Source organism: Oncorhynchus clarkii, chromosome 18, assembly GCF_045791955.1.
Source record: "Oncorhynchus clarkii lewisi isolate Uvic-CL-2024 chromosome 18, UVic_Ocla_1.0, whole genome shotgun sequence".
NCBI classification, from domain to species: domain Eukaryota; kingdom Metazoa; phylum Chordata; class Actinopteri; order Salmoniformes; family Salmonidae; genus Oncorhynchus; species Oncorhynchus clarkii.
Window position 1 is genome coordinate 39344717 of NC_092164.1, and position 14379 is coordinate 39359095.

A 14379-nucleotide genomic window follows, 5' to 3' on the forward strand; every position below is an offset into this window, starting at 1 on the left:
TTACAGGTCTTCCAGAGAAGGATGGATGGGAAAACTGACTTCTTCCGAGGTTGGGAGAACTACAGCAAAGGATTTGGAGAACTGAGTGGGGAATTTTGGCTGGGTGAGAGTCATTTGTCACGCGAAGTTTGTTTTCACCCGCTTCAGCAGCAGTGCACCAGGGTAACATCAAACGGAACGGCTATATTGACGACGCAAAAGCTAAACCATGTCACTTTTATGTAAACAGCGCAAGCCCTGGTGACAGATCAACTCGGTAAATAGACCCATTGCTAGGCAGAGAAATGAAACAATGCAGTGCCAGATGAGAAGGATCAATTTAATGTGGAAACGTATGGCAAGAGGGTAGAAAAAAAGCAGACTACTGGCACTATTCGTGCACAAACAGAAGGAAAACCAAGAGCAGTAGCAGAGGGCCTATCACTAAGTCCTTTCACTATTATTGGAGCAATTGGCTGAGCATTAGCGCCGGTAGCACAGTCTCCACTATTCTAACATTGAGGGGCATCATGCTCTACTCCGCAGATCTGATGAAAATAATAGTCTTCGGCGCCCCCTAGAGGCAATACAACACACATTTACTACAGTTGGCTTGGCAGTAAGCATTTTTTTGTGTGTGTGCTATAACACCTTCTTTCCCACTCATCTCTATCCGTATATAGGTAATGAGAACCTACACAATCTAACCAGCATGGCACCGATGACCCTACGTGTGGACCTCCGTGCAGGGGACGAATCCGTGTTTGCCAAGTACTCCACGTTCACGGTGGACACTGTTAGGAGGAACTACGCTCTCAAAGTGTCTGGGTACAGCGGTACAGCAGGTATGAACAGAATCTGTCCACTAAAACACGATTGACCTCTTATTGTGCATATCTCCACATAATCATTAAACCCCATCGTTTATTCCCTCTCCTTATCCCTCTATTCCACACCTACTGTTTTCCCCTCCTCGCGCCTGCCATCCATCTTTCCACTCGATCTCCCTTTTCCCCTTTCCTTCTCTCCTTTTTCGTCCCGGTAGGTGACTCTATGAGTTACCACAACGGGCGCATGTTCTCTACCAGAGACAGAGACCCCGCGCCTTTCATCACCCGCTGCGCCATGTCCTATAGGGGGGGTTGGTGGTATAAGAACTGCCACCAGGCCAACCTTAATGGCCTCTACGACACCAGTGTCAATCACCAGGTAATCCCAGCTGACTTCATACCTCATTTCACTATTTCAGAGTCTAAATCATCAAATGAATCTAGGTCAAGTAATCTAAGTCAGCTACTACAATCAGTTACATTTTTGGGGTGGTTTATTAACCTAATTGCCTCTTTGTGTCTCAGGGTTTGATCTGGACTGCCTGGAAAGGCAAGGATTATTCCGTCCCTTTCACCGAGATGAAGCTCAGACCAACATCTTTCACCCCTCCAACTCAGGGGTAATGACAAAGTGGTGGACAGAGAATGAGAAGGGGAGAGAGGCACACTTTATGAACACACACACACACACACAACCCCCAGGTAACTGCCAAAATAAAGGAAACACAGATAGTGTCTTAATAGGGCGTTGGGCCATCACGAGCCAGAACAGCTTCAATGCATCATGGCATTGATTCTACAAGTGTCTGGAACTCTTATGGAGGGAGGCGACACCATTCATCCTCGAGAAATTCCATAATTTGGTGTTTTGTTGATGGTGGTGGAAAACGCTGTCTCAGGCACCACTTCAGAAACTCCCATAAGTGTTCAAGTGGGTTGAGATATGGTGACTGGCACACGCGCACACACACACACACACACACACACACACACACACACACACACACACACACACACACACACACACACTTTTAAACTCCTATGCTCCTTTGAGACCCTCTTTCAAAGTCACTGAGATCTCTTCTTCTAGCCAAGGTAGCCAAAATAATGGGGCAACTGAGCATTTTTATACATGACCCTAAGCATGATGGGATGTTAATTGCTTAATTAACTCAGGAACCACACTTGTGTGGAAGAACTTGCTTTCAATATACCTTGTATCCCTTGTTTACTCAAGTGTTTCCTTCATTTGGCCAGTTTCCTGTACATAAGCACACAGGCAAACACACTCAATCCCACCCACAGAACATGCACCTATTAGCTTTTGTTGAAAAATCTCCAAATGCCTTTCTCTCCAGACTAAAGCGAGGACAGTTATCCATCCGTATGTTATATTGTACAGTTTCTAGATTATCTTTGCAATGTCCATTTTTTTTATTTTTTATTACTCTAAGTGTTGTGGCACCCCTCTCGTCAGCTGTAAAAAATGTATGCATTGTCCCCTCGCAATGATGGTACAACCGTGGAAATGAGCGGGTGAATAATGGAGATTTATGTGTGTACTTGACTGGGAATTCTCAAGTTGTGTCCTTTGTTTGTCTTATTTGTGGTTGTATGTCCTGTATTTTCTGTTGCCCCCAATTCTCAAATTGTAGTTGCTACAATAATAAAACAAATGATGATGGAACACGGGCAGCAGAAGCCGCTAACTAAAATGTTTTGATTGATTTTTTGGCTTTCTGCTTTCGTGTATTATGTCTGCTTCCAGTGTTGTAAATGGGCTAATAGTTCAACATCAGTCTTTATTTACATTGCGGACACAAAATGCACTGGGTGTACCGTTATACGAGCAAGTACTGTCTGTAAGTGAGGTTCTCATTAGGTGTTAGTAGGTGTTAGATTTGGAGACCTTGATGATAAACTGCACAGTGACAAAAGGTGTTACAATACAGTTACAAAAATGTTGAATACCAAACCTCCTAACGCTACCAAACTCCCCAGTTAGTCCCAATTTATGTATTTTTTATTTCACCTTTATTTAACCAGGTAGGCCAGTTGAGAACAAGTTCTCATTTACAACTGCGTCCTGGCCAAGATAAAGCAAAGCAGTGCAACGCAAACACAGATTTGCACATGGGATAAACAAACGTACAGTCAATAACGCAATAGAGAAATGTACAGTGTGTGAAAATGTAGTGAGGTAAGGCAATAAATAGGCCATAGTGGCAAAATAATGACAATTTAGCAATTAAACACTGGAGTGATAGATGTGCAGAAGATGAATGTGCAAGTAGAGATACTGGGGTGCAAAGGAGCAAATAAAATGCTTCCCATAGTTATGCATTACCACCGGCCATTACTCACTGACAAAGACTACACCTACTGCACTTTTACTCAAATGAAAACAGTTGTACTACAACAAGACAATTAATGTCCACAATCAGATCTAGTTGAAGCTTCTATTATTACATATGCAGTGAGTGTACAAAACATTAGGAACACCTGCTCTTATCATGACATAGACCGACGGTGAAAGCTATGACCCCTTATTGATGTCACTTGTTAAATCCACTTCAAATCAGTGTAGACGAAGGGGAGGAGACGGGTTAAAGAAGGATTTTTAAGCTTTCGAGACAAATGAGACATGGGTTGTGTATGTGTGCCATGGGATTGATACCTCTGCACGGAATGTTCATTCCATCATCCATTATGACATGGACCTTCCATTGTTCACTACATGCAAGGTTCCAAGAGCACACATTTCCCTCAAACAGGCACACATTTCCTTCAGATACACCATGCCGAGAGGGGGAAAGGTATGATTTTTATGTTTTAGGATTATCCTTTAAAAAAAAATGTTTTAACCATTGATATTACAGATGATTATTAAACCATTATGGTTTATTTATGTACTGCTAATGTAAATAGCATAAGCTTGTTTTAACAATGTGTACATATTTCTCACAATACCCGGGAGAGAACAAGCATCACTGCTAAATGTACTGAGGCTTCCAGGTAATGACCTCTCTACTTAACACACACCCACTGACAGACAGACGGACAGACAAGAGTCCATCTTACCTGGTTACATGGTCAAATCTCCACAGTGATGCTGTAACAGCCCAGGTGGAGGTTCCTGTACCAACCCAGGTTCCTGATCAGCAAGTCCACATGAAGCCATTGGTGAACCCTGTGTTGAAGCCTGTGGTGAATTCTGTGGTGAACCCTGTGGTTGCAAAAGGTATGTAAAAAATTTGGTCATTTAGAGTCTAATGTGTTACAAAGATAATGTATGTTAACAGAGTGACATACAGTATCATATTAATTTGTATAGCAATTGACAATAACCATGTACAGTACCAGGCAAAAGTTTGGACACACCTACTCATTCAAGGGTTTTTCTTTATTTTGTCTATTTTCTACATTGTAGAATAATAGTGAAAACATCAAAACTATGAAATAACACATATGGAATCATGTAGTAACCAAGAAAAGTGTTAAACAAATCAAAATATATTTTATACTTAAGATTCTTCAAAGTAGCCACCCTTTGCCTTGATGACAGCTGTGTACACGCTTGCCATTCTCTCAACCAGCTTCATGACGAATGCTTTTCCAACAGTCTTGAAGGAGTTCCCACATAAGCTGAGCACTTGTTGGCTGCTTTTCCTTCACTATGCGGTCCAACTCAGCCCAAACCATCTCAATTGGGTGATAGTCCCACTAACCAGTGGGATGGCGTATTCCTGCAGAATGTAGCCATATTGGTTTAAGTGTGCCTTGAATTCGAAATCAATCACAGACAGTGTCACCAGCAAAGCACCCCCACACCATCCTCCTCCATGCTTCACGGTGGGAACCACACATGCAAAAATCATCCATTAATCTACTTTGCGTCTCACAAAGACACGGCAGTTAGAACCAAAAATCGCAAATTTGGACTCATCAGACAAAAGGACAGATTTTCACAGTTCCAATTGTCCATGTGTTTATTTTTATTTATTTTTTTCTTTTTTTATTTTACCCCTTTTTCTCCCCAATTTCGTGGTATCCAATTGTTGTAGTAGCTACTATATTGTCTCATTGCTACAACTCCCGTACGGGCTCGGGAGAGACGAAGGCTGAATGTCATGCGTCCTACGATACACAACCCAACCAGCCGTACTGCTTCTTAACACAGCGCGCATCCAACCCGGAAGCCAGCCGCACCAATGTCTACACCGTGCACCTGGCAACCCGGCCCGCCACAGGAGTCGCTGGTGCGCGATGAGACAAGGAGATCCCTACCGACCAATTCCTCCCTAACCCGGACGACGCTAGGCCAATTGTGCGTCGCCCCACGGACCTCCCGGGCGCGGCCGGTCGCGGCCGGTTACGACAGAGCCTGGGCGTGAACCCAGGGACTCTGATGGCACAGCTGGCGCTGCAGTACTAACCCTTAACCACTGCGCCACCCGGGAGGCCCTGTCCATGTGTTTCTTGACCCAAGCACGTCTCTTGTTCTTACTGGTGTCCTTTAGTAGTGGTTTCTTTGCAGCAATTCGACCATGTTTGGGCTGCAATCTGAGGTGCAGTTAACTCTAATGAACTTATCCTCTTCAGCAGAGGGGTCTTCCTTTCCTGTGGTGTTCCTCATGAGAGCTAGTTTCATCATAGCGCTTGATGGTTTTTGCGACTGCACTTGAAGAAACTTTTAAAGTTCTTGAAATTTTCCAGATTGACTGACCTTCATGTTTTAAAGCAATGATTGTCTGTCGTTTCTCTTTGCTTATTTGAGCTGCTCTTGCCATAATATGGATGTGGTCTTTTACCAAATAATCAAATCAAATCAAATCAAATCAAATGTTATTTGTCACATACACATGGTTAGCAGATGTTAATGCGAGTGTAGCGAAATGCTTGTGCTTCTAGTTCCGACAATGCAGTAATAACCAACAAGTAATCTAACTAACAATTCCAAAACTACTGTCTTATACACAGTGTAAGGGGATAAAGAATATGTACATAAGGATATATGAATGAGTGATGGTACAGAGCAGCATAGGCAGGATACAGTAGATGGTATCGAGTACAGTATATACATGAGGTGAGTATGTAAACAAAGTGGCATAGTTAAAGTGGCTAGTGATACATGTATTACATAAGGATGCAGTCGATGATATAGAGTACAGTATATACGTATGCATATGAGATGAATAATGTAGGGTAAGTAACATTATATAAGGTAGCATTGTTTAAAGTGGCTAGTGATATATTTACATCATTTCCCATCAATTCCCATTATTAAAGTGGCTGGAGTTGAGTCAGTGTCAGTGTCAGTGTGTTGGCAGCAGCCACTCAATGTTAGTGGTGGCTGTTTAACAGTCTGATGGCCTTGAGATAGAAGCTGTTTTTCAGTCTCTCGGTCCCAGCTTTGATGCACCTGTACTGACCTCGCCTTCTGGATGATAGCGGGGTGAACAGGCAGTGGCTCGGGTGGTTGATGTCCTTGATGATCTTTATGGCCTTCCTGTAACATCGGGTGGTGTAGGTGTCCTGGAGGGCAGGTAGTTTGCCCCCGGTGATGCGTTGTGCAGACCTCACTACCCTCTGGAGAGCCTTACGGTTGTGGGCGGAGCAGTTGCCGTACCAGGCGGTGATACAGCCCGCCAGGATGCTCTCGATTGTGCATCTGTAGAAGTTTGTGAGTGCTTTTGGTGACAAACCAAATTTCTTCAGCCTCCTGAGGTTGAAGAGGCGCCGCTGCGCCTTCTTCACGATGCTGTCTGTGTGAGTGGACCAATTCAGTTTGTCTGTGATGTGTATGCCGAGGAACTTAAAACTTGCTACCCTCTCCACTACCCTCTCCACTACTGTTCCATCGATGTGGATAGGGGGGTGTTCCCTCTGCTGTTTCCTGATAGGGCTATCTTCTGTATCCCCTACCTTGTCACAACACAACTGATTGGCTTAAATGCATTAAAAAGGAAAGAAATTCCAGAAATGAACTTTTAACAAGGCACAATTGTTAATTGAAATGCATTCCAGGTGACTACCTCATGAAGCTGGTTAAGAGAATGCCAAGAGTGTGAAAATCTGTCATCAAGGCAAAGGGTGGCTACTTTGAAGAATGTCAAATATAAAATACATTTGGATTTGTTTAACACTTTGTTGGTTACTACATGATTCCATATGTGTTATTTATTGGTTTTGATGTCTTCACTATTATTCAAAAATGTAGAAAATACAAAAACATTTTTAAAATTAAATGGGATGAGTAGGTGTGTCCAAACTTTTGACTGGTACTGTACTTTCAAAATCCCTGTCAGTTCTTTCATTTACTTGCAGCAAGCCGTTGCCAACCCACTTGAGGCAGCTAGTCGAAACGTCGTTATTAAATTGGTATTACATTTTTGCATCTGAGCTCCTAGAGTGTGCAGCTCTCTTTTATTTTCAAGGCAACATGGCTAAAACATGGACAAATTAGAACAAGTAACCGGAATAACACCCTTCTGGCTCAATGTGGCAGAGAGATTCATCAACGATGTGTGCGATAATGTCTTTCAAGTTCTGCAGTATTACAAGTCTAAAGGGATCCCTGTAGATCTCTCTGATTTCACTTCATTTCAAGATGTTGGAGATAAGAGTGTCTTTAAGCACTGGGAGGACGACACAACAGACGAGTTTACCTTGATTGTTGGCCGTCTGACTGGGCTCGTCCTCAATAACCTAATGGAGAATTTCATGAAGGAGTGCCGAGGGGACACCAGTAAGCACGAGTGTCTGACAGACCTAGGTTTCAACATGGACGTCTGCCACTTTCTTTGTGGATGGGCGGATTTCGCAGTTAACATGACTGTGGTAAACGGACAGGAGATCAGTCACACTCCGGGACCACTGCCCATGCCCGCCTGTTGGCCAAGGTGCCATTGTCGACCAACGCCATCGCCCGAGAGTGCTCTCAAATCCACAAAGACTGGTTTAGAGGAGAGATCAGGAGTCAACTGAACAGCCAACTCTGGATCAGAATCATCTGGGCTCTTAGTCACCAATAACCACAGTCAGGTAGCCAGTAGCACACAGAGACGCCCCAAACTAAAGCAGGAACAGAAAGCGATCACAGGTTTAGTGACAGTTTTTACTTCCGGCGCCGACAGAGATGGCCGCCTCGCTTCGCGTTCCTAGGAAACTATGCAGTTTTTTGTTTTTTTACGTGTTATTACATTGGTACCCCAGGTCATCTTAGGTTTCATTACATACAGTCGAGAAGAACTACTGAACATAAGAGCAGCGTCAACTCACCATCAGTACGACCAAGAATATGACTTTCGCGAAGCGGATCCTGTGTTCTGCCTTTCACCCAGGACAACGGAATAGATCCCAGCGGGCGACCCAAAAAAACGACTTCGTAAAAGGGGGCGGGCACATTGTGCACCACTCCCTAGCATTCTTCTCGCCAATGTCCAGTCTCTTGACAACAAGGTTGATGAAATCTGAGCAAGGGTAGCATTCCAGAGGGACATCAGAGACTGTAACGTTCTTTGCTTCACGGAAACATGGCTCACTGGAGAGACGCTATCGGAGTCGGTGCAGCCAACTGGGTTTTCCACGCATCGCGCAGACAGAAACAAACATCTTTCTGGTAAGAAGAGGTGCGGGGGCGTATGCTTCATGGTTAACGTGACGTGGTGTGATCATAACAACATACAGGTACTCAAGTCCTTCTGTTCACCTGATTTAGAATTCCTCACAATCAAATGTCGACCGCATTATCTACCAAGGGAATTCTCTTTGATTATAATCACAGCCGTATATATTCCCCCCCAAGCAGACACATCGATGGCTCTGAACGAACTTTATTTGACTCTTTGCAAACTGGAATCCATTTATCCGGAGGCTGCATTCATTGTAGCTGGGGATTTTAACAAGGCTAATCTGAAAACAAGACTCCCTAAATTTTATCAGCATATCGATTGCGCAACCAGGGCTGGAAAAACCTTGGATCACTGCTATTCTAACTTCCGCGACGCATATAAGGCCCTGCCCCGCCCTCCTTTCGGAAAAGCTGACCACGACTCCATTTTGTTGATCCCTGCCTACAGACAGAAACTAAAACAAGAAGCTCCCGCGCTGAGGTCTGTTCAACGCTGGTCCGACCAATCTGATTCCACACTCCAAGACTGCTTCCATCACGTGGACTGGGATATGTTTCGTATTGCGTCAGACAACAACATTGACGAATACGCTGATTCGGTGAGCGAGTTCATTAGAACGTGCATTGAAGATGTCGTTCCCATAGCAACGATTAAAACATTCCCAAACCAGAAACCGTGGATTGATGGCAGCATTCGTGTGAAACTGAAAGCCCGAACCACTGCTTTTAATCAGGGCAAGGTGACCGGAAACATGACCGAATACAAACAGTGTAACTATTCCCTCCGCAAGGCAATCAAACAAGCTAAGCGTCAGTATAGAGACAAAGTAGAATCTCAATTCAACGGCTCAGACACAAGAGGTATGTGGCAGGGTCTACAGTCAATCACGGATTACAAAAAGAATACTAGCCCCGTCACGGACCAGGATGTCTTGCTCCCAGGCAGACTAAATAACTTTTTTGCCCGCTTTGAGGACAATACAGTGCCACTGACACGGCCTGCAACTAAAACATGCGGACTCTCCTTCACTGCAGCCGACGTGAGGAAAACATTTAAACGTGTCAACCCTCGCAAGGCTGCAGGCCCAGACGGCATCCCCAGCCGCGCCCTCAGAGCATGCGCAGACCAGCTGGCTGTTGTTCCCAGTCTGTTGTTCCCACATGCTTCAAGAGGGCCACCATTGTTCCTGTACCCAAGAAAGCTAAGGTAACTGAGCTAAACAACTACCGCCCCGTAGCACTCACTTCCGTCATCATGAAGTGCTTTGAGAGACTAGTCAAGGACCATATCACCTCCACCCTACCTGACACCCTAGACCCACTCCAATTTGCTTACCGCCCAAATAGGATCGTCCACAGACGATGCAATCTCAACCACACTGCACACTGCCCTAACCCATCTGGACAAGAGGAATACCTATGTGAGAATTCTGTTCATCGACTACAGCTCGGCATTTAACACCATAGTGCCCTCCAAGCTCGTCATCAAGCTCGAGACCCTGGGTCTCGACCCCGCCCTGTGCAACTGGCCCTCCATTCTCATTGCACGTGGTGCGGCATGCAGTGGTCATGTGGCTCAGTCATATAGTTTACGTGGAAAGGACGAAAGAGTCGCTGGCCTTTAATCAATTAGATTGGCTCACCTCCTGCTTCCTCTCTCCTCCGTCCTCCTTTTGGAAAAAGGTCAAGGTTAATTGTACAAAACCCCGCCCACTCTCCGCCTACCTGGAGGGGAGCCCTCCCCTCATTGGTCGCCACACACCTCCGTCAAAGCTTGTTAAGAACAATCACGTCCACCTGAAAGAGGCGGAGCTACACCCCTTTAAATGCCACTCCTGCAGTCATTTGTCCATTTTCACGTGGGTATAACCAATGAGATGTCATGTGGGTACCTGCGTCTATAAACCAATGAGGAGGAGAGGCAGGACTTGCAGCGTAATCGGCATCAGAAATAGGAATGAGTTATATTTTATCCCTTGGCAACGCAGACGCTCGTTGACACGCTCGAGCAGTGTGGGTGCAATAATTGAATAACATGGATTCCGAAACTTATTTTGCAACGCTTGCGCACTCGACGCGTTAATGGAATTGGGACGTCCAAACACGGACGGTGACATCAGAATTGGGACGCCCAAGGATCCCGTTCCTATCAACCAACCAGCCATTGAGAATCCAATTTGTTCTGTTTTGACAAGATGGGATACAGTTTCAGATTGGATTTTTTGCCGCAAATTAGAATTTACGCAGCAGGTTAGCATAATTAACGTAGCAGGTTAGGAGGATTAAGGCTAGGGAAAGGCTTAGCAAAAAAAAACAAATCTACTTTTGAAGTTAATTTGACAAAAGCTGTAACCTTCTAGCCATGACAATACTGTATTCTGATTCGTCTGAGGCTGTGTTAAAATGTAAAGTGAAAGTTCACCCCACGAAACGCTGACACATCCAACCGAGACAGTTTACCGTGACAGCGTTTAATAAAGTAAAAGGGGCTGAAAAGTGAAGTGCAGTAGACGCTCTCCTTTCACCTGAGGGTTCTCGAGTTGTGGATTCGTTCGCCCAGCTTGATTGAAGATGCTCCATAATTCTCGACCTCCCCAACTTCAAAGCGCTGGTTTTTCCTTTGAGAACACTCGCAGGTGAGTTCCTTTCTTAGTGGTCCATAGGGTAATTTGAGTAACATTTACTGCAACTCATGTTTTATTATGTATTGGGACAGTTCTTGAGGTGGATGCCAGGGGTTCGAGTCAAGACCATAACATTGGTCGAGACCCAATTCGCGCACAAATAAAGAGCAACTCCTCTTTTCAACCTACTTTTCATTATCTCAGCACAATACCAATGTCAACCAGAAGCTTTTGGGAATAACTATACTAGGACTGGCTGATTGTAATGGTATTAAACATATGGTAACCACGTGTGACTCAGGTCAAAAAAAAAATTCCATTCCACCAAATATAATGCCCACCCTCCTATAGTCCAAAGGAGGTTGGTGGGAGGAGCTAACATATGTGAAAAGGGCACATTTTCTATGTTTTGTAGAAAAAAATATATAAAGTTCTACCAGATGACATCAAGTAAAAACATTTTCAAACACTGAGATTCACGGATGTGGAAACCAAGAAAATACCTTCCCTTGTTGCAGGTTTTGAAAATCACTACTTTTAATCCTACCCTGTGATGAAACCATTTTAGAACCTTTATCTTTTTAACCACAGATCATAGAAACACACTGTTTATACAAAAGCATTTCACTACATCTGCTAAATGTATGTGTGACCAATAACCATTTTTTTTGTAGACAGGTTTGGTGCTGGAGGAGATTGAGGTTGAAAAGTGGCAGAATTGTCCTTTAATTTTATTCAATTTGTCTGCTTTTGTAAAATTGTGAACCTGCAGAAAAATAATTAACACTATCGTAGTTTAAAACAGGATAATTACTGTAGGCCTACATTGTTACCATGTAAATAGTTTTAGCAGAGGAAGATTTCCTGACTAATTTCTGGTTTTTGTAGGCTTAGGTTTATAGCCCAATTTTATTTTTTTGGGGAGGCCCGATAAAGTTTTTTTTTAAGTAATGCAAAATATCCAGGCTATATACATGGGGTACTGAGTCTGTGTGATGCTAACAGGTTAGTTGAGGTAATTGAGCCAATATGTACATGTATGTAGGGGTAAAGTGACTATGCATAGATAAAACAGCAAGTAGCAGCAGCGTTAAAAAAAGGGGGGGGGGGGTGAAAATAGTACTGTTCGGCATTCTTATGGCTTGGTGGCAGAAGCTGTTAAGGAGCATTTTGGACCTAGACTTGGCACTAAGGTACCGCTTGCCGTGCGGTAGCAGAGAAGTCTGAGTAGGGTGGCCGGAGTCTTTGACAATGTTTAGGGCCTTCCTCTGACACCGCCTTGTGTATATAGGTCCTGGGTGGCAGGAAGCTTGGCCCCAGTGATCGGCCGGGCTCTGCTAAGGCCAACACGAAGCCAGCTTCTCTAAATATACCCAACATTGCATAATAACAAGTTCTCACTTTGCAGAAATGCTGTGTTGGAGGGGAATTTGTCAGAGCTTGGTTACAGTTCTCCTAAGGCAAGGAAGACTGGAACCACCATCGCTGGCATAGTATTCAAGGTGAGAATCAGTCATTACACATTTTCCGTTTACTGTGATGTAGGGGTCTCAAGATTGAGCTCAGCACAAAGTATGATTATAGTTTGCGTTTCCTCCCTCCACAGGATGGGGTGATACTTGGAGCTGACACAAGAACCACTGATGACATGGTGGTAGCTGACAAGAATTGCATGAAGATCCACTACATTGCACCCAACATCTAGTAAGTACCAAAAAGAATAGACCTTGTACAGTATAAGTGTTGCTTGTGTAACCCATATGTAGTTGAGCATCAGCCCCTGTACAATGACATGCACAGACTGGGGATTTTGTCTAAGTCTATTTGAACCACCATGTTTCACCCACTAATCTCAATTTTTCTTGTAGCTGTTGTGGCGCAGGTGTGGCTGCAGATGCAGAAGTCACCACTCAGATGATGTCATCCAATGTGGAGCTACACTCACTCAGCACAGGACGTCCTCCCCTTGTTGTCACGGTTACCCGACAACTGAAACAGATGCTCTTCAGGTGAGTGAGCATGAATGAGTCTGTGACGATGGGAAAATAAGACCTCTACAGTGGCCATTCTCATAACATTGTTTGAATGCTGACAATCTAGTTACTTTCCAGGCCATAATAGACACCAATACCACAATAGTGCCTTCAATATCAAATCCCTCACTTGATTACAATTTTATCACACATTGATGATGCTATTACATTGTAGCTCTCTACACCTGAATTGTGGCTTCTGCAATGCTTCCATTCCAGGTACCAGGGACATATTGGCTCCTCTCTGATTGTTGGAGGTGTGGATGTGACTGGTGCTCACCTCTACAGTGTCTACCCACACGGCTCCTATGACAAACTACCATTCCTTACTATGGGTATTGATCTCCATTTGTTTATCTAGTCAATGCTTGACTTTGTCAGCGATTGAGACTTTTTTTTGCACCATGTCCTTGTGTTTCAGTCCAGCATAATCAGATGGATGCCTGTATTGTTTGTCTTTGGTAATCATCTGCCATCAACTAATTCAGCTGGGCTGTGGGAAGAGCTTCTAATGCTAAGTTTGATTGAATATTGAAACATTAGAAAAAGGTAACAGTTCTGCCGTTGTATTTGCAGGTTCAGGAGCAGGTGCAGCTATTTCTATCTTTGAAGACAGATACAGACCAAACCTGGATGTGAGATGCAGTTAATTTTTATTGAACAGTTCATTTCATACAATGTGTCGCTCACCTGTCTTACCTGCCTTATCTGTCTCTTGCTCAGCTAGAAGAGGCTAAAAAGCTGGTGCGAGATGCAATTGCTGCTGGGATTTTCTGTGACTTAGGCTCTGGCAGTAATGTGGACCTGTGTGTCATCACTCATGCAGGGGTTCAGTACCTTAGGGGCTATGACCAACCAGCCCAGAAGGGGAAAAAGTGAGCCATCAAAGTTTCTACTGGGCTACAACCAACACAATTGTGTGATTATTACTTAGTAATTCCCATTATGAATAATCATATTTTTTTTCTTTCTCTTTGCCCATTTCCAGAGGACAGTACACGTACAAGCCTGGCACCACTGCAGTTTTAACAAAGACTGTCACACCCCTGCCTCTGGACATTGTTGATGAATCAATTCAGCTTATGGACACTCAGTAAAATCTATGCTGCTACAGGTTTTATCAAACCAACATGAATTCCAAAACTAAAATAGTAAAAATGTCTACTTTGATTCTAAATCCTGACTGGTACTTACTACCAAAATACAATTAATGCATTTAGATGTTTTTATTAAACCTATTAGCACAGGGCTGCCCAACCTTCTTCCGGGAGATCTACAGT

General features: G+C 43.9%; 2 protein-coding genes across 4 annotated transcripts in view; both read left to right on the top strand.

Moving 5' to 3' along the window:
- The window catches only part of LOC139373468 (tenascin-like), a 28691-nt gene extending 26173 nt beyond the window's left edge, over positions 1-2518 (top strand). For all 3 annotated transcript variants that reach the window (XM_071114021.1, XM_071114019.1, XM_071114022.1), the window contains 4 exons: positions 7-103; positions 663-824; positions 1025-1188; positions 1335-2518. In XM_071114021.1, coding sequence (XP_070970122.1) covers positions 7-103; positions 663-824; positions 1025-1188; positions 1335-1433 — 522 coding nt within the window. In that variant the 3' untranslated portion in view covers positions 1434-2518. The remainder of the gene's footprint in view (positions 1-6; positions 104-662; positions 825-1024; positions 1189-1334) is intronic.
- An 8495-nt stretch (positions 2519-11013) lies between these two features.
- On the top strand, positions 11014-14196 carry LOC139372628 (proteasome subunit beta type-7-like). Its single transcript, XM_071112402.1, has 8 exons — positions 11014-11078; positions 12475-12568; positions 12673-12770; positions 12935-13075; positions 13319-13434; positions 13676-13734; positions 13823-13974; positions 14088-14196. The coding sequence occupies exons 1-8, from the start codon at positions 11014-11016 to the stop codon at positions 14194-14196; spliced, it is 834 nt and encodes a 277-aa protein (XP_070968503.1).
- Positions 14197-14379: the final 183 nt, after the last annotated feature.

Excerpts from the sequence above, each read along its gene's own strand:
- LOC139372628 (XM_071112402.1), top strand. The coding sequence starts at position 11,014 with ATGCTCCATAATTCTCGACCTCCCCAACTTCAAAGCGCTGGTTTTTCC. Across the intron at positions 11,079-12,474 it reads TCCTTTGAGAACACTCGCAG|AAATGCTGTGTTGGAGGGGA; the intron begins GTGAGTTCCTTT and ends CTCACTTTGCAG. Across the intron at positions 13,735-13,822 it reads GATACAGACCAAACCTGGAT|CTAGAAGAGGCTAAAAAGCT; the intron begins GTGAGATGCAGT and ends TCTCTTGCTCAG.